We start from the raw sequence: 22,160 nt of genomic DNA, 5'->3' as shown, positions 1-22,160 counted from the left end.
GGGAAGGAACCCCAGTTTCTCTGTGCTGGATCGATCACCCGGGACCACACAATCCCACAGGATGAGGGCAGGATGGCGAGGGAGCCCCCAAATGGTTGAGATTTAATTTTCTGCCAACCAGGGAGAGGGGACACACAGTGAGAGTTCGTTTTAGTGGGGGAAAGCCAAAAGGAATGTGGTGTTTCTTGGACCCTCAGAGAGGGCCCCGGAGAGCCAGTTGCACGACAGGCTGCTCTGGCTTTTCAAATGTGAGACCAGAAACTCTGGAAGAGAAATCATTTTACAAGGCTCAGTTCTACCACTTTTCAGCAGAAACATGACCCACAGCCCCAGGAGGGTAATAGATGGGCCAATTTTCCAGCCAAGTGCCCATCTGTGGGCTCCCCCGGGCCTGGATTCTGAAAGCTAACATTTCTTCAGCTCAGAGAGCAAGTGCTGTGCTACAGGCAATCTCCCGGGCTGGGCAGGGAACTCGCTCCGGCTTCCACGGAGGAGAAGGCACTGGGCGTGGTTTACAGAAGGCCGAGGCCAGTGGCGGTTGGGGGGCTGTCTGTTCCAGCCCCGGCCTTACCTCCCTGGGAGGGGCGGAGAGCCCGTGGGCTGGAGGAGGCTGGAGGGCGTCCTGGCTAGGAGACCTGGGGCCACATCACATGACCTCTGTGATAGGCAGCCTCTGATGGCCTGATGGCTTCTTGTGTCCTTGTGGAACCCCCTTCCCTTGAGTGTGGGCTGGACCTAGTGGCAAACTTGTGACAAAGTACAAAAGTGACAGGATGTCATTTCTGAGATCACTTTACCCAAGGACCGAGGCTTCTGTCTTGCTTGCTCTCTGCTCTCTCTCACTCGCCACATTATGAGCTGCCCTGTGGAGAGCTCCGTAGGTCAAGGAGCTGGGGGAGACCCTCAGCCAACAGCCAGCGAGGAACCAAGGCCCTCAGCCTAACAGCCTGGGAGGAACTCCATCTGCTCACGGCCCCGCGAGTGAGCTCGGAAGCTGAGTCTCCTCCCATCGAGCCTTCAGGTGAAGCCACAGCCCTGGCTGACAGCTGGATTGAAGCCTTGTGGAGAGACCCCAAGCCAGACTTGCCAGCGAAGCCAGGCCCAGATTCATGACCCACGGGAATAATAGGGAGATGATAAACGCTCATTGTTTTAAGCTGCTGTGGTTTGGGTGATTTGTCACACAGCATAGGTGACTGGTGGCTCTCCTCTCAGCCTCAGTCTGCTCCTCTGTAAAGTGGGTTAATGATACTCATCTCCGGGTAATTGTCTGGGTGAACCCAGCTCTGAGGGTCACTGCCTCAAGCTCCCACTAGGAGCAGAGTGGCTGTTCCACAGCACTGTTCCTCCCCACTGCTTTAGTCACACAAATTAATGCCTAACTGCAAACTATGGCAAGTGCTGGGAAGGAAGAGAACAGGGTGCCGTGGGAGCAGGTAACCGAGGGCCCTGGCCTTGTCTGGGGGAAAGGCTTCCCAGAGGAGGTGAACTTTGAGCTGAGATCTGAAGGACAAGTTGGAGAGGTTCCATTTGTCCCTCTTGTCTCCACCCTGTTAGTCTCTTTCTCAGCATTTTGATTTCTGGCCCCAGGATTTATCACAGCTCATGACCGTTTCTGTGTATCTGCCTTGGGTGAGCTCAGAGAGGGCAGGGACTGGGTCACCCCAGTACACTGGTACCTGGCACAGTGCCTGGTGCATAGTAGGTGCTCAAGGAAAATGCAATGAATGAATGAGTATGTGTAGGACTGAGGGACAAAGCTTTAGAGGTAGAAAGGATGGCATTGGTGAAGATGCTGGGAGAGGAGCTGGTGAGTTTTGGGAGCTGGGATGGGCGAGCCCGGCTGGAGTGCAGGAAAGAAGGGAGAGGGGTTCAGATCAGGCTGGAGGGGCACCAGGGCCAGGTCAGGCAGGCCTCGAAGGCTAGGGAAGAGGCTTCGCTAAAGGGCAATAGGGAGCCTCGGAAGGGGCAGGAGGGAGGGTGGATGCCATCAGATGTGCTTTTTCTGAGAGATCACAGTGGCTGCCCCAAGGAGAGCGGGTCTGAGAGGGCGAGTTGGAAGCAGAACACCTGAAGGAGGCTGCTGTGGTCACGCCGGCCAGAGAGGAGGGGGCCGGGGACGTGGCTGGGGCGCAGACACGGGTGACATGGACCGTATCCAAGACAGAAGGTGACGTGCACAGGACCTAGCGGTGGGCTGGATGTGGGGCGGCGGGAGAGGGAGGGTCCAGGAGGACCCCGAGGTTCCTGCCTGTCCAGCCGGATGGATGGCTGAGCCGGCACTGGGCCAGCGCGGCCTCCGGTGGACAGAGCAGAACTCAGGGCCTGAGTGAATCTCCGGATCTCATCTCCCAGGACACAGAAATGGAGAAGCTCAGGACGCTGCTGTGATCCCCGGAAACTCTCTGGGCCCCCGGAGAGCAAAGCTCGGAGAAGCCTGGCCCTGGAGAGGTTGGTGAAAGCTCCTCAAGACTCGAGCCCGCGTGCACAGATAATGGAGGGGCCGTGGGGTAGGTGCCGGCTCCTCCGTCTGGGCCTCGGGGGCCCCGAGCTGCCAGGCAGAACTCGAAGGGCAGCATAAACACAGCGGCTTCCCGGATCCTGTTTTCCCCAAAGATTTTTACAGGGAGAAAACATGATTTTTTTGGTACAAGAACAAAGTATTATGAACTAGAATGCTAATTTGCTTATATAAAATTTTCAGATGAAACACAAACGTGCAAAGACATTCAGTTCCCCTCAGGCCTGAGTCCTTTCAGGCCAGGCCCCTGAAAGTCCAAGTTCATTCTCCTCTGCCGTTAGAGGTATTGGAGGAAAGTTCCAGAAGCTCTGATTAGGAAAACTGCCCTCACTTGGAGGTCAGCCAGACTTGGACTTTGCCACCTGTTTGCTGTGTGACCTTGAGAGAGTTACTGCACCTCTCTGAGCTGAGGTATCAGTTTTGGTTGCCCTTGAAAGACCCTGCCTGTCCCAGGAGGACTTCGAGCAGTTGATCCTCACAGACTGGCTTTCCGACTCACAATTCACACCTTTTACCACTTGCTGAAGGAGCACTAAAATTTGTTCACTTTCTAGGTGGGCAGCATCTTGCCTAGCACACTTTCTTACACAACATCACAGGAAATAGAAAAATGAAAATCAATCATGGCAGGAATAAATAACCACGGGTGGTCCCCACTCCCCCCACCATATCCAATGCAGGACTTCACAGGAAAATTCAAATTGTACAAAGGTCTTAGATCAACTTTTTGAACCCATTTAAAATCGCGTGCTACACTATCCTGTATGAAAGGAAGAAAAGAAAATTTCAGAGTCCGCGACTCCCATCAGCCCATTTTATAAACATCGTGAGATGTGGTTTTCAGTCAGATCTTCCCAAATCTGTCCTCCAGAGCGGCCGATAATCTATCCAGCCACTTGTGAATAAATAGTAACAGACAGAAATTTTACATGCACACGGGCGTGCAGGGCGCCTGGCCTGTTTTTCTATTCCCTTCCCATCCACCCACCAACTCCACATGTTAGATACCAGCGAGGACTGAGGGGCTCGCCAGGGCCCCAGGGGCCTGTGTGGCTTCGCTCACCCCAGACCAGGGCTCTGCTGGCTCCTGAGCGATAGGCACCGTCCCTGGCTGGGGTGGGGCGCCAGCTGTCCTGAGGGCCCCTCCTCCCTCACTCCTTGGACCAGCCCAGGGGGACAGGCTACAGCATCCTGAGATTTATGATGTTGTGGAGACGAGGAGAGAGGGCGCTCTTCCCCGAATCATTCCCCTGGAGAACTCATAAACCCTTGCCTGCTTTAGGATGACTCACCCTGGGTCACTGCTGGGGAGACAGCTCATCCTGGGAGGTGGCATGGCCCCAGGCATCCATCGGCACCTGTGCATGGGACATGGATGACCCCGAGGACCAAGTGGTAGCCAAGGTCCCTCCGTCCCCCAAATATCCCTCACTTTGGGCTCCTAGATATTCCTGAAAATTTTCACTTAGACATCCACTCCTTTGCCTAAGACTTTCGTTCATTCATTCATTCTTCATTTACTCTGAGGATATAAGGATGTGTTCATCCAGTACATAATTACTGAGGGCCTATTCTGTGCTGGGCTCCACACTGGGTGCTAGGATAGGTGGTGAAGGCACAGCCTCTCTCCTTGAGAACTTCTCCTTCCGGCGGGGGAGATAAAAATGTAAACAGCTGAGTGGTGCCTATCAGGAGGCAGGAGCTCCCGAGAGCCTTGTAAGTGGGGCTGGAGCCCCGAGGTGGGCTCTACTCTGCCTGGGGCAGGGGCAGCTGGGGAGGTGAGGAGGAGGTGAGGCTGGAAGTGGCTGGGGAAGCAAGCCTCAAGGAAAGGACAGCCAGGGCACAAGGAACCTCCCTGGAGGCACATGCGGGCCCAGGCGCAGCTCTCCATGGCAGCTCAGAGGCTGATGGGCTGGAGACATGGCCCCTCCCAGGTCACAGCCCCTCACAGCAGAATCCCCGGACGATGAGAGCCCTTGCTGTCCTCAGAAGTCACACCATCACCTGAGGGTGATGCCCGGCTTACCTCGGAGCAAATTAGACCAGCGCTTTCCTGTGCCAACTTGCGAGGGGTCTTGTTAAAGTGCAGATTCTGCCTTTCTCACAAGCTCCCAGGTGACGCCCACAATGTAGGTCCCTGGACCACACTCCGAGTAGCAGGGGTCTACTGTGGTGCACTCTCCCTGGATGCCCCCTGGAAACTGATACCCACATTTGAACGCCAGTCATCGGCTCCTGCCTCTAGTTCATGAATCACGCCCGTGCTCCCTTCTGCCCACAGCGCCAGCTCTGAAAGGAGGCAGACGTGGGGCCTGTCCCCTGGGCTGTGCAAGCTTGGGCCTCTTCAACCTCTCTAAGCCTCTCTTTCTCATCTGTAAAATGGGGATACTCCCTCTCGCAGGGTTGGTATGAAGGCTGCGTGAGCGATGACGAGATGTGCATGCTAGTTCTTGTTCTTTCAGTACTTTTTAATACCAAACTGTTTCTGGTTACAGTGACAGTTGTCCCACTTGGAACCTGACGGACTTGAGTTAATGTCCCAGCTCAACCACTGAGCAGCTGTGTGACCTTGGACAAGCCACATAACCACACTGAGCTGCAGCTTCCCCCTCTGTCAAATGGAGCTGGGAAACCGAGGCTTTCCGGCTCACGGGTTGCGGGGATGACTCAGTGAGACGCAGTGGCCCCTAAGCAGCCTTCTGGTGCACATCGGGAGATTCTCACCATGGGGAGAGCCATCAGGGGCCTCTCTTGATTCACTCACATCTAACACTGCATACCTGCTCTGCGCCAGACCCCAGCAAGGCACGGAGTGTTAGAGGTGAGGGAAACACAGCCCCGGCCCTATCGCCCCTTCCACAGAGCTGGAGAGCAGTTGAGGGCCCAGGGCCCCCTCTCTCTGGACCCTTAGTGCAATGTCTCACATGGTACTGACTCGCACGGGGAACCCAAGCAGCTGGCAGCCAGAGACAGTGAGCTTTGGCACCAAAAGGTCAGCAACAGTGCAGTGTCTTGTGGAAACCTCTAGGAAGAGCAACAGAGACATGCCAGGGCCAGGCAGCTGGGTTTGAAGATGTTCGAGATGTTCCCATGAGTTGCCTGGCATTTACAGCCTCGGAGCACAAGCCTCGAAGTAGCCCTGCCTTTCCTGAGCCAAGAGCAGGGCTGGGCAGGACAGGACCTCCAGGGTGAGGGGCTGGGAGTGAAGGCTGGAGTGCCCAGCCCCTTGACGGCTGGGGCCCCCAGCAAGGCAGCCTCCTCCAGACGTTTCCTGGCATCCCCGTCTGGCCAGCTTTCTTACTCGGAGAATGGAACTCAGATTGGGATGCTACATTTTAAGGCTGGAGACCAGGGTGGACACATTCAGAGAGTGGAGCCATATTCAATAAAACACAGTTGCCAAAACGGAGAAAAGACAATATGCCGGGGGCCAAGAACCCCATCTTCAGAGCCTTGAAGACAGTCCTGTGGGTGAAGGACTTGACAATTAGCCTTGATCTTGGGGACACCAAAGGTCAGGATTAGTGAGATGCCAAGAAGAGTTGGTTTCCAATTAATTTCCCAATTTTTGAGTAAAGCTTTTTTTTCTGGTTATGAAAGTTGACCATGCTCATTGCAGAAACTTCGGAAAATATACAAAAATATAAAGAAGAAAATTAAACATTAGAATCCCACAATCCAAAGCTAACTACTGTTAAGAGGGCAGAACAGAGTTCTTAACCCCTTTTCTACATCCCAGCATTTCTCAGGGACACAGTTCATGCCCGTCAGGTGGCCTGGTCCCCACATGGGGTGCTTCTTGGGTTGGAGAGAGCATGGAATTTGACATGTGTAAGTGTATCAGACAGCTATTGCTATAATGCTGTGTAACAAACAACCTCACACTTCACTGAATGACTTCAGTGGATTCAAATAGCAGGTTGGGTCAACGTCTGCTCCACATGGCTCTCATCCCTCTGGAACCAGGGGGCCCCCAAGACATGTTCTCTTCACCATAAAGCTCAGGGGTGGTGAGCACCCCTGCATGATCATGTTTTAAGCCTTTGCTCGTGTCATAATCCACTAACATCCTATTGGCTAAAGCAAGTCAACCCAAGGTCAAGAGGTAGATATGAGTACTCTGCCCACCACGAGCCTCTGGCAAGAGTGTGAGTGTAGACACCACCACAGGGCCCTGGAGACTTGGGATCAGTAATTCAATCTGCCCAACGAGGTGGATCTAATACGTCCCACTCCTCCCCAGGGTCAGGATCCTCCCAGTCAGGGGCTCCGTTTTAGTCGATTTCCTTCTTTTATAGCAATAATTTCTACTAAATTGGGTTTGTATTCTGCTTTTTCTTTATCCCTGCTTTTTTCACTTTACACCCTATAGATATTTTTCCTTACATTAGATATTTTTGAAACCATGTAATGTAATAGCTGCAGAATTATAAAAGCATAAAGTTTTGGCATCCTTTATTGACTTCTTCCTCTGAGATATTTGCATTGTTTCCGATTTGGCTGCTGTAAATAACACTGTGGTGAACATCTTTGTATAGACGCTTGGTTGGCATCTGTAACGGGCCTTTCTGGCCTTTGCTTGCCCAGTGCCAGGTCCCACCTCCCTGTGATGACAGTAGCCTCATTTCCCTTTGGGGGAACCACCTTTCCCCTTCTTTTAATTCATGTGGCTGAGTCCAGAGGAATGGCCTCTAGCCATGAAAGATATTCCACCTCACGGAAACTCAAACAAAGATTTGACCCAGATCTGGCCAATCAGAGTATGGGATCCCCCCTAGTCACAGAGATGAGTTTGGGATGGACACATGACTTGGGCCCGGCCAATCAGGGATTTGTTTAAAGAGAGGCACGTGACCCAAGGTGATCCAATCAGAGTGAACGCTGGCACTTTCCCAGGACTTACTGGCAAGAGACATTCTCTCTTTTCCTCCAACTCCAACTTCAGAGGATGCTGGGCCGAGGCTGTTGGCTGCCGTCTTTTTTACGCTGAGCCTGAGAATGAAGCCAGCGGTAGAAGAGCAGACCCCAGAGACAGAGGGAGACTGTTGACATTGAGTAAGCTGTGCCTGAAGCTAGAATCCTTGGTCTTTTAGTCATATGAGCCAATGCATTCTCTTTTTGGCTTCAGCCAAGTTGAATTGGGCGTCCTGCCACTTTAAACCAAATAGCCCTGGTTTTACTAACTTAAATTTCTTGACCTAGAATTACTGAGCCGAAGGACATAAACATTTTTTAAGTCTCTTGAGACCTCTTATCAAATTGCTTTCCGGAGAGTTCATGCAAACAGTAGGGCAGTGTTGGAGAGCCTGGCTTACAACCATTAGTGTATTAGCTTAAATTTTTTTTTTTTTTTTGAGGAAGATTAGCCCTGAGCTAACTGCTGCCAATCCTCCTCTTTTTGCTGAGGAAGACTGGCCCTGAGCTAACATCCATGCCCATCCTCCTCTACTTTATACGTGGGACGCCTACCACAGCATGGTGTGCCAAGCGGTGCCATGTCCACACTCGGGATCCGAACCAGCGAACCCCGGGCCGCCGAAAATCGGAACGTGGGAACTTAACTGCTGCACCACCAGGCTGGCCCAGCTTAAAATTTTTTGATGGTCAGAAATTATAAGGTTTAATTTATTTTAGTGAGTTGAAATATTTCTCATGTTTATAGCCATTTTTATTTATTTTGTGATTTTCTGAATATGAACAATTTGTATCAACTATTTTTTACTTTGTAAACATTCCTTAAATATCAAAAACATTGATCCGTTTTCAAATGTCTCAACACTTTCCCCCAGTTTATTGTCTTCAAATATTTGGATGTGTCCTGAGCTAGATGTATTTTTAACTTTTACGTGATCAAATCATTTTCAGTGTCACTTCCGTTGCTTTCATTCTTCCGAAGTCCTTCTGAATTGACGAGCAGGTAAAGGTGGACCAGAGTTTTTTCTCTTTGTCATTTGGATACCAGTTTTTCTCAGCCTGTGATTGGAGAGCCATCTGCATCAGAACTGCCCGGGAGCTCGTTAAAAACCCAGATTTGGGGACCCCCCCACACCCCAAATCGGAACCTCTGAGAACAAGCCCTCACTAGCTCCCTATTCAGCAAGTGTCACAGGTGGTCTTCATGAACAATAAAGCTGGAAAATCACCACTCAAAGGAATTAGAATATACTGCAGTGTATGGTGTGAAAAAAGGACATCATTTGATTTTCCCGCCAAATAGCCAATTTTCTCAGCATCAGCCGTTCGCTGGTAACCCAGTTCTTCTAGGATGATCTATAGGAAGAATTTTCTCACACTTGAAGTTGCTTAGGGCTGGAATTCGTTGGAAGGTAATGAGCTCTCGGTTTCAGAAAATGTCCTGGCCCTGGGCTGCTGGGTGTCTTGGGGTCTCAGGGTCTGGGCGGGTGGTCAGATGAAATGACATTCCATAAGGTACGCGAACCACTGCTTTTTTCTCCAAATGCACTCAAAGACGTTTCTCCAGCTCATATGGAACCCAGGAGGAAAGTGCTTTAAAAGTGCAGGCTCAGGGCTAAGAGAGCTTTCTGTTTGGCAAAAAAAAAAAAAAAAAAAAAAAAAAAAAAACCCAGGAGGGATAAACCCCAGTGTTGTAGTGATGCCAGCAGCCTGGGAGAGCAGCACTCATGCACACAGTGCCTCTCAGTCAATTTCATGACCCAAGCCCCGCCCGGGGCAAGCTGGGAGCTCCTAAAAGACTCGGATGCCAGCTGTAAACTTAGACTGATGGCCAGGCCACTGCTACACCAGGCATCTGCTCCCAAAGGAGTGTGACGAAACTTCTGAACTAGACCTGCAGATGCACAACAGGTGCACAGCAGGCAGATGGCAGGACACAGAGGACAGCAGCTCTCCACTGAGCCCCAGCAGGCAAAGCCACAAAGCCGGAGAATTGTGCCCTGGGTCCATAAGAGGGTGTTATATCCAGTCCCTCCCAGGAGATTAGACGGGGTTGCGGTGGCCCTCCTAGGATGCCAGGTCCCCATCATGCCTGCTCCATCATGCAGACAGGAAACTGGACTCCAGGCAGGGGGAGCTGGTGCTCCAGGTGGAGCAGAGCCAGCTTAGGCACTGAGGATCTGACATTACTTGAAAGCAGAGGTTCTCGAACTGTGGTCCCTGGACCAGTAGCATCAGCGTCTCCTGGGAACTTGTTAGAGATGCAGATTCTAAGGTCTCTCCACCCCAGACCTGATGGATCCGCTGCTCTGGGCTTGGGCCCACACTCTGTGCTGTAACAACCCTTTTGAAGAGTGTTCAGATCTAAGGACCATCGGCCTAACGGCTGCCCGCATTACGGGGAGAATGACAGGATGCTTTAGATCTCTCTGCAAAGCGGATGTTGCGGGGAGAGAAAGAGAACTGAGATGTGTGAATGTGAGAGGCTGTCTGCAATGGAAGGCCTGTGTCCCCCCAAAATTCCTGTGTTGAAACCTAACCCCTGATGTGCTGGTGTTAGGAGGTGGGCCTCTGGGAGGTGATTAGGTCAGGAGGGTGGATCCTGACGAATGGGATTAGTGTCCTTATGAAAGAGACCAGGGAGAGCTCCCTGCCCCTTCTACCCTGTGAAGATAGCCATCTATGAACCAGGAAGTGAGCCCGCACCAGACGCAGAATGTGCCGGCGCCAGGATCTTGGACTTCCAGCCTCCAGACCTGGGAGAAATAAACGTGTGCTGTTTAAGCCCCCCGGTCTATCGTATTTTTGTCACAGCAGCCTGAATGGTCTAAGACACCCCCGTGTGTGGCCTCTGGCTGGCCTTTGGGACCCCCGCCCATGGCTCCCCAGCCCCACTTCTCAGACTGCCCACCAGGTTCTTCATGCTCCAGCCAAACTGGAAGTCCCCACCCTTGTATTTCCTTCCCTTTCTTCGGCCTCCTCCAACCTCTCCCTTCTGAAATCTGACTCGAGCCTTCTCCAAGATGCCCTCTTTGCTCCAAAGGCCCGTGAGATCAGAAACTCGAAACAGCGCTCCCTCCACAGCTCTCCTTTGTTCACACTGCTCTTAAGACCTGGCCACACTCAGCCTTCTTCGTTATATTTAGCTTCCCTAATTAATTCAGTGGCCAAGTCCCGCTCAGCCCCCCACCCTCCCTCCCTCTGAGCCTCTCGCCGCCATCTCCCAACAGCATCTAGAATACAGCAGACCCGTGGTGTTCGTTGACTGAATAGCAGCATCGTTTTGAAAGTTAACTTGCTGGCTCACCACTATTCGCAGCTCCTCAGTTGCTCTTAACTTTCAACTTTTCCCTAAATCAATTAACGTCAGTAACCCCCAGAGGGGAATTCTTTTCAGGGGTTGCTAGGATGATTTTACCCGAGTGGCACAATAAAACCAAGCCAGTGCCTTCCACGCAGACTGAGGTTTTCCAACCTGAACCTAAGAACGTCCAACTGAGACGGGACTCCCTTAGACACCCTCTCACCCAACTTTACGGGGGAGAAACCAGCCCAGAGAGGGGCTTTGCCTTGCCGAGTTCTCCCTGACAGTAGCATTCATTCCCGGTAACTCTGGGGACGCTTGGGGTGGGCAGAAGGCACTGAGCTGGCATTGAGCTTCTGGGCACCGTGAGGAGATGAGATGCCCCCTCCAAATCCAGTGCCCCCGGTCTGCTGCGACCCCAGTCTGCTGTGGGCCAGGCTAGCTCTCACGCATGCTGTGGCTCTGGGTGGCTCTTTGTCTGTGACTCGGACATTCCCAGCAGCCAGGCATCTATCCAGTGCTCCGCGGTCTCAGATGAACCCATCAGCGACAGCAGAAATGCAGCCCCAGCTCCCGGGCACGGGTCTCCAACCTGGACTTCCCACCCGGCTGCTGCCTCCACCTCGCGAACCTCTGTCTCTCTCACCCACGGTCCGAGGCAGCGCCCCCGTGATGCCTGCCAATCCCCCGACATGTTCTGACATGGGGAACAGCAGCTCCCCACCCCAGCTGGCCCTCTCACTCCCCCGGGCCTGCTCCCACCCACTCAGGGGTGGTGGTAAGAAAACGAGGCCAAGCAGGTAAGGAGGTGGTCGTGTTGCCAGTGTGGCCGCAGTGGGGTCAGCACAGGCTGGAGCACTCTGAGGTCTGGGTGCTGGGAAAGGGGGTCCTGGGGATCGAATCCGGGCTCTTTGGACATTTCTTGAAGGGTCTGGGGTATCTTCTGAGTCCCTGGTCTTCACGGCTGTCCCCTGACCAGCACACTCTGGGTTCCACGAGCAGTGAGACAGATCTCACAGTCTCCATTTTGTCCAGCATAAAGTCCTGGGAGAAAAAGAAAGCTCTCTCACCAGACAGGGCTTTGGGCCCTGGACACCACTTCCCAGGGACCGAAGCACCATCAAAGGTGACTTACATCTCCTCTTACAAGAGCCCTGTGAAGGACATGGTATCAATGCCAATGATCAAACCGATCAAACTGAGGCTCAGAGAGGTTAAGTGACTTGCCTGAAGCTACACAGCCCAGCAGTGGCAGAGCTGGATAACTCAGAGTTCAGGTCCTTGTGTGACTTCTTGAATGTGGGTGCCTGCCTCCTCTCACTGCTTCCTCCAGGAAGCCCACCCTGACTGCCCCCAGCCTCCCTCTCTAAGAGGCATTCATTTCTTAAGGATCAGGTGACCTCCTCCCACCTCCGACTCTTTACCTAGCACAAGGCCAAGCACACACAGGTGACTCAGTGAGTCTTGAGTGAGTGATTGTTGTGGGAGACCCTTGGGACGCCCTGACGTCACTGTGTAATTTTTTCCTTTCTCTTGGGAAGAAGGTGAAATTAATACACTGTAACTATTTAGACAAAAGTGCCCTTACTCAAAGTTACATCATTCATATCACAACGCAAAGGATATGCCCCAGGGAATGTTAATTATGTGGCCTTCCACATGGCCGGTGACCCCGGAGCTGTGCCACGGAGCAGCCCTGATACAGCCTGTGAAATTCATGTGAGAATTCACTCAACTAAGACCCAGGCTTGCTCACTGTTGACTGTTGCTACTGGACAACACTGGAGAAGGGACTCGCCCCCCCCAGTACTCCAGAGGGACCCCGAATCCTGTGTTTGACCTTCTCCCTGGACCTGCCTCAAGTGAGGAAGCAAATTACAACCTAGGAGGAAGCCAGTATTGAGTATGGCAGACAGGAGAGGGTGGAAAGGGCAAGTCCCTGATGGTGCCACTGAGCCTTGGGTCACACCATGCCTGAAACCCACCCAGCCACCGAACTTCCACGAATGATGCAAGACATGCCTGTTAGGAGAGTCAGACAACTTCAGAATAGAAGACAAGGTCGGAGCCCTCACACTCCCCAATTTCAGAATTTGCTACAAAGCTGCAGTAATCAAGGCAGCGTGGTCCGGGCATAAGGACAGACATATAGATAGACGGAATAGAACCGAGAGTCCAGAAAGAAACCTTCACATTTACAGTCAATTGATAGTAGACAAGGGTGAGGAGACAATTCAATGGGGAAAGAATTTTTTTTCCCACAAATATTGGGACAACTGAAGATCCTTATGCAAAAGGGTGAAATTGGACCCCTGTCTCATATTATATACAAAAATTCGGCAAAAATGAATCAAGAACTATAAACTTCTTACAAGAAAATCTGGTGCAAATCTTCATGACCTTGGATTAGGCAATGGTATCTTAGATATGACGCCTAAAGCACAAGTAACCAAAGAAAAAATAGCTAAATTGGATTTCACCAAAATTAAAACTTTTGTACTTCAAAGGACACCATTGAAAAAGTGAAGACAACCCACAGAATGGGAGAAAATATTTTCAAATCACATATTTGATAAGAGACTTGAATTCAGAATATATAAAGAAAGCTTACAACTCAAAAATAAAAAGACAAGCAATTCAATTAAAAAATGGGCAAAGGAACTGAATAGACATTTCTCCAAAGAGTATACACAAATACCAGGAAGCACATGAAAAGACGCTCAGCATCACTAATCATCAGGGAAATGCAAATCAAAACCACAGCGAGACAACACTTCACACCCATGGGATGGCTAATTTACAAAAGACAGACAATACCAAGTGTTGACAAGGATAGGCAGAAATTGGAACCCTCATATGTTGATCATGGGATTGAAAAATTATGCAGCCACTTTGGAAAACAGTTTGGCATTTGCTCAAAATGTCAAACATTGAGTTATCACATGACTCAGAAATTCCACTCCTAAGTACATGCCCAAGATAATTGAAAAGATATGTCCACGCAAAAACATCTGCATAAATATTCATTGAAGCAGCATTCATAATAGCCAAAAAATGGGAACAACCCAAATGTCCATCAACCGGTGAATGGATGAACAAAATGTGGTCTATCCATACAAAGGAATATTATTCAGTCATAAAAAGGATGAAGTATTGATTCCTGCTACCATATGGATGAACCTGGGAGACATGCTAAGTGAAAGAAGCCAGACACAAATTGTATTTTTGGGGGGTGATGAAATGTGCAGGAATTAAATGCTAATGATGGTTGTGCAATTCTGACTGTAATGCAAACACTGCAGTGTCTGCTTTAAAAGGGTAAATGTTATGGTATGTGAATTATAGCCCAATAAAGCTATTATTGAAAATTAAAAAGACATGGTCTGTTGTCAGTGGAAGCCTGTCTGATCCCGGGTTCTCTGTTGGTCCTGGTGCAGGCGGTGAGAAGGGGAAGCTCAGTGGACCTGACGGAGAGTCTGAAGTATAAACTGAGGACCCTGTGTAGAGGCTCCATCTGTCACTGAAATGTCCCCTTCCAGCATGCACATGTGTGTAAATGTGTGACCACACCTGTGTGCGTCCTGGTGTGTTTGCAAGTGTGTCCGTGTATGTTTCGTGTGTATTGCTCAGTGTGCAGAGAGCACGTGTAAATGTATGAGTGTGTACACCGTGTGTGTGAGTGTGTGTGTGATGTGCCAGGGTGAGGCTACACATGAAGAGCAGGCAGGGCAAGAATGCCTTTACAACCCCCTCGGACCCTGCCCCTAATGGGTGCTCGTTATGTTTGCTGAGAGACTAATAAAGACCCTGAGACCAACTGTACCAGGAGCCCATGCAGCCACGGAGGGAGAGGCTAAGAGGGCCGCTAACCACAAAGGCACATGAGCTGAGACCCAGGACGGGCTTGGGTCGGAGGCCAGCCTAGGCAGTGGGGCGTCTTCACCTGAATCAGGTCGAGCTTGGAGAAGAAGCCCATGCTCTCGAGGACACCGTGGGCAGAGCAGCAGCACTGCTGGGCCATGCTGTTGAGGGCTACTTGCACGTAGTTGAGCTGCTGGTTCTGCAGGAGGAGGCAGGGGAGGAGGAGGTGGGGGAGGAGGAGAGGGGCAAGGCAGAGGAGGAGGGGAAGGCTCAGGCCCTCTCCCAGCATCCGCTGACCCCGTCTCCAGCTCACTCAGGCCAGAGAAGCATCCTGGAGCCAGGAGCCACCTTCTCATCCTGCCCTGTGCTCCGCTCCCAAAGGGGCTTGGGGGAGTCCCTCCCCACCTCAGGGCCTGAGCATCCTCTGGGCAAAGAGGGACACTGGACAGACTAACTTCCCAGAGGGTCCCCCTGGCTGGAGACATCTGTGGTCCACACTGAGGTGGGGCTGGGAAGGGGCAGGGAGGAACTCCTCACTTCCGGCAGAGTCGGAGTCCTGGATTTCTGGCCCCCGGGGCCACGTTCACCTTCAGCAGCCTTACTTCCCACCTTAAAGAGAAAGGCCCAGAGGGCTCTGTAGATGCGTCCAGTCCAGCTCCTCCTCTAAGTCCCTCGGCTGGAGGTCAGCAGCCTACTGACCCCACAACCCTCATGTCTTCCAAACAGGGACCCCACAGGGCCTGAGAAGGTCCTACATTTGCTGGCCGCACCCTGTCCAGGTGAGGCGTGCCCAGCACAGCCCTGGGCCCCGGGCCTTGCTCCCCATGTCCTCTCAGCAGCCCCTGAGGCCGGAAGGGCACAGACTCTGGGTACGGTGAGGATCCAGGGGTCCGAAGGGTAACTAGTCCACATTCCCAAGGCTAGTAAGGAACAGCTCAAGCGATTAAGCCCTGAAACTCTGGCCCCGGGTCAAGGACTTCAGCCATGACTTGTCTTTCTGAGCATCACTCTTCTCATCTGTGAAATAGACAGGGATAAAAAGTAAACCAATATTCAGGAGTGCACATGCCGGGCCATGGGACTAGGCCCGGGGCTCCCAGCTCAGATTCTTGGTAGAGCTCGGTCCTCAACTATCTGTGGCCTCAGTTTCCCCATCTGTAAAGGAACATCTGCCCCATCTTAGAGAAGCCCCTTGACAGCCAGCCATCCCCAAGGAGAGGTAAGTGGGTAAGCGGGGTGTGTGTGTGTGTGGGCGTGTTGGTGGCTGATGATTATCGAGGAGACGGTAGTCCCCAGCCCCTGCCCCCACCCATACCCCCTAGCCAGCTGACTGGACTCACGTTATAGCTGCCCATGTCTTCCTGGCAGGTGACACCATGTTCCAACTGCCACTGCTGCTCCTGCTTGTGGTGACACCTCTTCGGCAGCTGACACAGCCGGGTCTGGAGGCTCTGTGGTGACAGGGGCTAGGTCACCTTGGTGAGCAAGCCCTCCCAGCACCTGCTCTGGGTCTGGTCCCGAGGAGCTCACTGCTCAGGGTGGTCTGAGCGGTAATGGGGGTGAGAGGAGGGGAAAGTTCTGGGTGGTCAGGGCCATTCAAAGCACCAGGAGATGCAGGAAAAGGCATGTCCAGGCTGCCGGGGTTTGAATCCTGACTCAGCTCGCCGAGCCCTGTCTTCCTCGCCATAACCAAAGCCACAAGTCTGTGCCCTTCCGGCCTTGGGTGCTGCTGGGAGGATGCCAGGGAGTGAGGCTACAAAAGGCCTTCTATGGCCCAGGCGGGTGGGGCACAGGGCTGCACAGGGCACGCTCCCCGCCAGGACCCGGGGGTGTGTTTGGAGACACAGGACATACGCAAGTGTCCTTGCTTATCTGAGCCTTAGTTTCCTCACCAGAAGATGGGAAGAATGTCAGGACTGAACTAAGGTGCAAAATTTAAGGGGGTGTCAAAAACTCAGTAATTAAGAAAATATTTTAATGCAATGTGTTTTAAAAATCCAAGTTAATACAAAACAATCCATGATGAACAAAGTATTAACATTTTAAATAAAGCTGGGATCCAACCTTGTGCTTTCATGCTCCCGTCACTCACCTCCCTGGTCTCAGCCCCCGGAATAAAAACACCTACATTGAAGTGCTGGGGTGAGATTTACATGAGATGAAGCATGTGAAACACTGCTCGCAGTTCCCCAACCTTAAAGGGTCCCTGTTCCCCAAGGGAAAAAAGGTACAAAATGTGTAGGTTTTCAGTGCTGCCACTAGGGGGCAGAGACTGGCTGCAAACGCCACTCAAAGGTCCGTTGCAAGAATCAGCCCACCGGTCAGCCTTCTTCTCCGTCCCCTTCCCCTCTGTGTCCCCAGGCCCCGGCTGCAACCTGCAAATTCATCATGCCATGCCTGTGCGGGGCAGTTTCTTCTGCATGGGATGCCCACTCCTGCTGGCGAAAGTTCTATTTATTATGAGACTAACCATAAAGGAAAGAGAGAGATGACTCCTTGGGACACGTACTTCGAGACCGTCTGTATTCGGTGTCTCACAACAACCTACCAGCAAGGTTGCATTGCACCCATTTGACAGATGAAGAAACTGAGGCTCAGAGAGGGTACAAACTCACCCAGGGTCATGCAGCTACTCAGAGGCTGAGCTGGAATTTGAACCCAGTCTGTCTGAATCCAGAGCTCACGGCTCTCCTACCACGCATGAACACCTTTAAAGCATAAGCTGCGCCTCCCTCAGGAGAAACCCTGAGTCAGCCAGCAGAAGGGACAGAAAGGGATACAGCATGAGGCTCTGGAGTGACAGCCCACCCAGATTCTCTCAGGAGCCCATCACTGCTCCAGCCCTCCCTGGGGGTGACAAGGTGAGGGGGCCCCTATGCCCCCGATTCTCTGGGCCGAGGGGAAGGAGTCAGGCTTCAGGCAGCTGTTACCGGAATAAGAGCCCTGTGGCCGTCCTCTGGAGACTCCAGGCTCTGGTGGACAGGCCTCCAGATGCACCTGGATGTCCTGGCTGAGTGTGAAGAGCAGCCTGCAGTGCTCCACCAGGGCCTCCACCAGGGCCTCCTCCAGGGCCTCCACCAGGGCCTCTGGCTCCTCCTCTTCGTGTAGCCTACAGAGACAGCGCCATGGCAGAGGTTGGGCACAGACAGACCGGCACTGCCCTGCCCCCTGCAGTGGGTGACTCTAATGAGGTGGGTGGGACTTGTTCTCTTGCCCCAGAATTCTGGCAGGAGCCCCAAAGCTGAGAGGAGCCAGACCATCCGTGCAGGGCTTGCTCCCAGACAGTAGTACTGGTCCCGCAGGGTCTGGCCCCAGGACCCACCTCCAGCCTCCTCAGGAGAAGCCTCAACATGTCACAGGCTGCCTATCGCCTGAAGACACGGACTCTGGATTGAGACCGTCCCGTGAGGAGAAACGGCTGATTGGCAGAGCCTGCAAGAAGGCGACAGCAATTGCTGCTGTCCTGAGGGACAGGGTCCCAGCCCTGCAGGTTGCTCAGTCTGGATGGGTGAACAGGGTTGAGTCGCTGACCTAGGAAGGCCCCCAGCCAGGAAGCTGCCAGAAGCAGCACTGGGCACTGGGTCTGCTTCGAGCCCCATGCTGGGCCTGGAGCCCTGCACCCCTCCTTGGCTCGGTGCTCAAGGCTCCTTGGTGCTGCTCGACCTTCCAGCCACATCTCCCAGCAGCCCCCTGCCAGGTTCTGGTGCTCGAGTGCACCGTCCCCAACCCCACCATGCAGGGCCTATGCTCCAGCCTGTTCCCTCTGCCTGCAATGCCATTCCCCTCTGCTGAACTCATTTGAGCCCCATGAGAGACCACCTCTTCCGTGAAGCCTTCCCTGACCTCCAGGGCAGAGTTTTTGGGGCTCCCACAGCTCCAAAGCACTTAGAGCAGAGGCAATGCAGTCAGACCAGAGTCTGAGACCCAGCCCCACTACTTCCTGGCTGGGTGACCTTGGGCAACTTTCTTAACCTCTCTGAGCCTGGGTAAAATATTTCTTAGAAGTTCATACGGAGGGGTAAAAGGGATTTACTAAAGAGCTTAGCACAGAGTAAATACTCAGTAAATGGTAATAGTTATTTTTTTTATTGATGATGTTGAGATAATAATAGCGACGATGATAAGAAAAATGCATATGTCTGTCTCCCCTCCCTTTCCTAAGGGGTTTCCTTCCAGTACTTGTAACAGTGAACTCTGGTACAAATCATGATAAAACAAAACACGAAGACCCATTTCAGATATCCGTGTAATTTCAGGTAATAATAGCAAAACACCAAGACGTGGAAACAACCTAAGTGTCCATGATGGATGAATGGATAAAGAAGTTGGGGTGTATATACGTACAATGGAATATTATTGTTATAAAAAAGGAAGGAAGCCCTGCCATTTGTGACAACATGGGTGGACCTTGAGGGCATTATGATAAGTGAAATGTCAGATGGAGAAAGACAAACACTGTGTGACTCACTTTTACGCGGAATCTAAAAAACAAACAATCAAACTCACAGAAAAAGGGATCAGATTTGTGGTTGCCAGATGTGAGCGGCTGGGAGGGGGGAACTCGAGGAAGGCGGCCAAAAGGTACAAATTTCCGGTTATAAGATAAAGTATTGGGGATGTAACGTGCAACATTAGGATTACAGCTAACACTGCCGTGTGGTATATTCGAAAGTTGTTAAGAGAGTAGATCCTAAGAGTTCTCATCAGAAGGAAAAAAACTTTTTTCTTTTTTTCTGTATCTATATGTGATGACGGATGTTAACTAAACATTATATCATTTCACAATATATGAAAGTCAAGTCATCGTGCTGTACACCTTAAACTTACACAGTGCTGTATGTCAATCATATCTCAATAAAACTGGAAAAAATAGCAAAACAAAAACCAACGCCAAAGACAAAATAATCATGGTATCAGCTGACATTTACCAGGTGCCAGCTGGACACCAGGCCCTGCGCTCCCTGCTCACAAAGGATGAGTTCATTTGAGCCGTGCAACTGGTGTGGTTCCCATTGTGCTGATGAGGACACAAAGACCTTGAGAACGTGTCACAGGCCCCACGGTGAGCGCTGGCTCCCCAGGCAGGCTGGCTGGCGCCTGTGTCCCTCTCAACCTCGGTGGTGGCCTGCGTGCATCCCCATTCTGCATTCGAGCTGGAGGCTCAGAGAGGTCGCAGGCCATGCCCCAGGCCCACGGCCGGGAGGTGGCTACAGAGAGCTTTCTGAGGAAGCTACTTACATACCCTTGGGGATTTTCTCAAGGACCATAAACGGTAGTCTTCAAAAAGCTTGTGCTTCTCCACCTCTCTCTGCAGCTTCCTCTGCCTGTAGAGACATTCCAGGGGTGGCAAGAGCTGGCCATGAGCACTGGTCTGGAGGTTCCCAGGTCTGGACCCCTTGTGAGGCCACTCTCTGTGGATCTTGGGCTCAGACCTGCGCCAGGCCGGCCACTCCCCCCATCAGTGGGCCACTGACTTCAGTCTCTCTGCCCCCATTCTACTGCTGAGCAAACTGAGCCAAAAACAGGTTAAAGAGATGCCAGTGGTCAGGCTGCGAGGAAGGGGCATGGGGCAGAGTGGAGCATGGTCTTTCTGGCACGGGGGGCTGGCGGAGCCTCTCCTGGAGGCTGAGCAGGTAGGGGGTGGCGTGAGCCCTTGCTAGCTGGGGACCTGGCCAGGTGCTTCACCTCTCTGTGCCTGGGAAGCCCATCTGTAATGGGGGTAATGAGAGACTCTCCCTTACAGGCTGGCTGGACCACGCCTGGGGCGCCCAGCACATACTGAGCACTCAGTCTGTGGTCAGGGCTCCAGCAGCCCCCAGAGGGGATGCGGCCGCGTAATGCTGCCCAGCCGTGCGTGACCCATGCGGGAACCCCTCAGCAGGCCGAGTGTCCAGGAGGGCACCTGCTCCGGGTCCAGTCAAGGCCTGTGGTCAGGCGCAGGGGGCAGAGAGGGTCTGCCCTGGCCAGCTGCTGGGTATCTCCAAGTGACCACTGAGTGACCTAGGGCAAGCCACTCTGCCTCTCGGGCCCCATTTTCTCATCCATACTGTCCCGAAAAATACAAGAAAAATTGTCTTTCTCCACAAATACCACGCAGGGCCCTTTGAACCGTGGCTGTGCTAAACCTTATTGGGGTTGGAAACCCTTACAGAATCTAACAGGAATTGGAACTTTTCTCCATAAACGTGCTCACAGACACATCCTTTTGCATCTAATTCAGGCTTCTGTGGGCAGCTGGAAATTGAAGGGCCACTGGAGGGCGATGACCCGGGGTCTCCACTCAGAGCCAGGGTGGCCACCTCGCAGGCTGATTTTAGAGGGGCCGAGCTGACAGGTGCAGAGGGACGGCCACCTACAGTCCCGCCTTCGTAATGGGAGACTAAACCTGCAGAGGGCCAGGACGGGTCCAAGGGCTGAGGTCAAAGGGTAGGAGCCCAGCCCCCTCACCACAGCTGCCCCTCCCAACTACTTCCAGGCGTCACTCTACTTCTGGTCCACTCCCTGGCCTGGCCTCCTCTGGCATTTTTGCTGAGTCCCAGCCACTTAGCCCACTGCGGGTGGCCCTGGGCTGGGGCAGAGGGCACGGTGGGGCCTGGGACAACTCATACTTGGCCTGGAGCTGACAGAGTCCTGTAACAGCACCTGGAGGTCCCCGTCCTTGTCTCCAGTATTGCTCAAGCCAGCCCCCTGGTCTGTGTCCATGACACCAGCCACGTAGGCTAGGCAGGAAGATGGGTGGTAACCGCCACAATCAGGGCTGCAGCTGTCTCTTCTGATGCCCCCGACAGTCCTCAGAAGCCGGGTTACATTCCCACTTTGTGGAAAAGGAAACAGAGGCTCAGAGGGGGCCTGTGACCGGCTCAAGGACATAAAGCAGGACTGGATGTGGACTTGGGGCTCATTAAATCCAAAGTCTTGGGCCTTTGAGCTGTGCCCCCAGCTCTGGAGGGAACAAATGTGATGTTCTGTAGCTGCACTATAGCCCTCGCCACCCCATAGCTGGGAGGGCCCCATCACTGCCAAGTCCCAAGGGCATCAAGACACCTGGGACTTCCAACAGGTGCTGGCTTCCAACAGCACTCAGAAAGGAGTCCTAGGGTCAGAGCTGGGGGCTGGTTCAGAAAGCAGCCGGCATAGGGAGGGGGCACCTTTGTCATCTCTCTCTACCACCCAACCCTCCACCCATTTATGCATTTAACAACATCACGTGCTCTGAGTGTATACAGAGCTTATGGAGCTAGAGTGGAGACTGAGACAGATACTTCGAATAAGCTCGTGGTCAAGCTGGGAAGGTGCCCTAGTTAACAGGCAGTTTCAACACAGCCTTGCAAAGAGTTCCCAGGCCACTCGCCTAAGTCTGGTTCCCAGTTATGGCCAAGAGAAGAAAGTCTCCCTAAGCACACCATTCATTGGCCATCTTCTGGACCAGCCCCAGGAAGTGGGAGGAGCAGGGCGAGAAGGTGAGGGGTTACTGGTCAGCCTTTGCAGACCCGAGCATCGGACATGGGTCCATGAGCCTGGGGAGGAGGTAGAGGCCCAGCTGACTCACTCACAGCTCCA

General features: G+C 52.6%; 1 protein-coding gene across 1 annotated transcript; it reads right to left on the bottom strand.

The window, feature by feature from the left end:
• Positions 1-11,541: 11,541 nt before the first annotated feature.
• CCDC197 (coiled-coil domain containing 197) lies at positions 11,542-22,151 on the bottom strand. The gene is given in 10 exon segments (XM_070249512.1): positions 11,542-11,783; positions 14,683-14,799; positions 15,138-15,209; positions 15,941-16,051; positions 17,531-17,582; positions 17,584-17,709; positions 19,865-19,924; positions 21,209-21,230; positions 21,233-21,414; positions 22,004-22,151. Coding segments are annotated over 10 exon segments (960 nt in total). The 5' UTR covers positions 22,018-22,151; the 3' UTR covers positions 11,542-11,579.
• Between the last annotated feature and the right edge of the window lie 9 nt (positions 22,152-22,160).

The sequence above is a fragment of the Equus caballus genome, chromosome 24 (genome assembly GCF_041296265.1).
Source record: "Equus caballus isolate H_3958 breed thoroughbred chromosome 24, TB-T2T, whole genome shotgun sequence".
Taxonomy (NCBI): Eukaryota; Metazoa; Chordata; class Mammalia; order Perissodactyla; family Equidae; genus Equus; species Equus caballus.
This window is presented reverse-complemented; position numbering and strand designations above follow the sequence as displayed.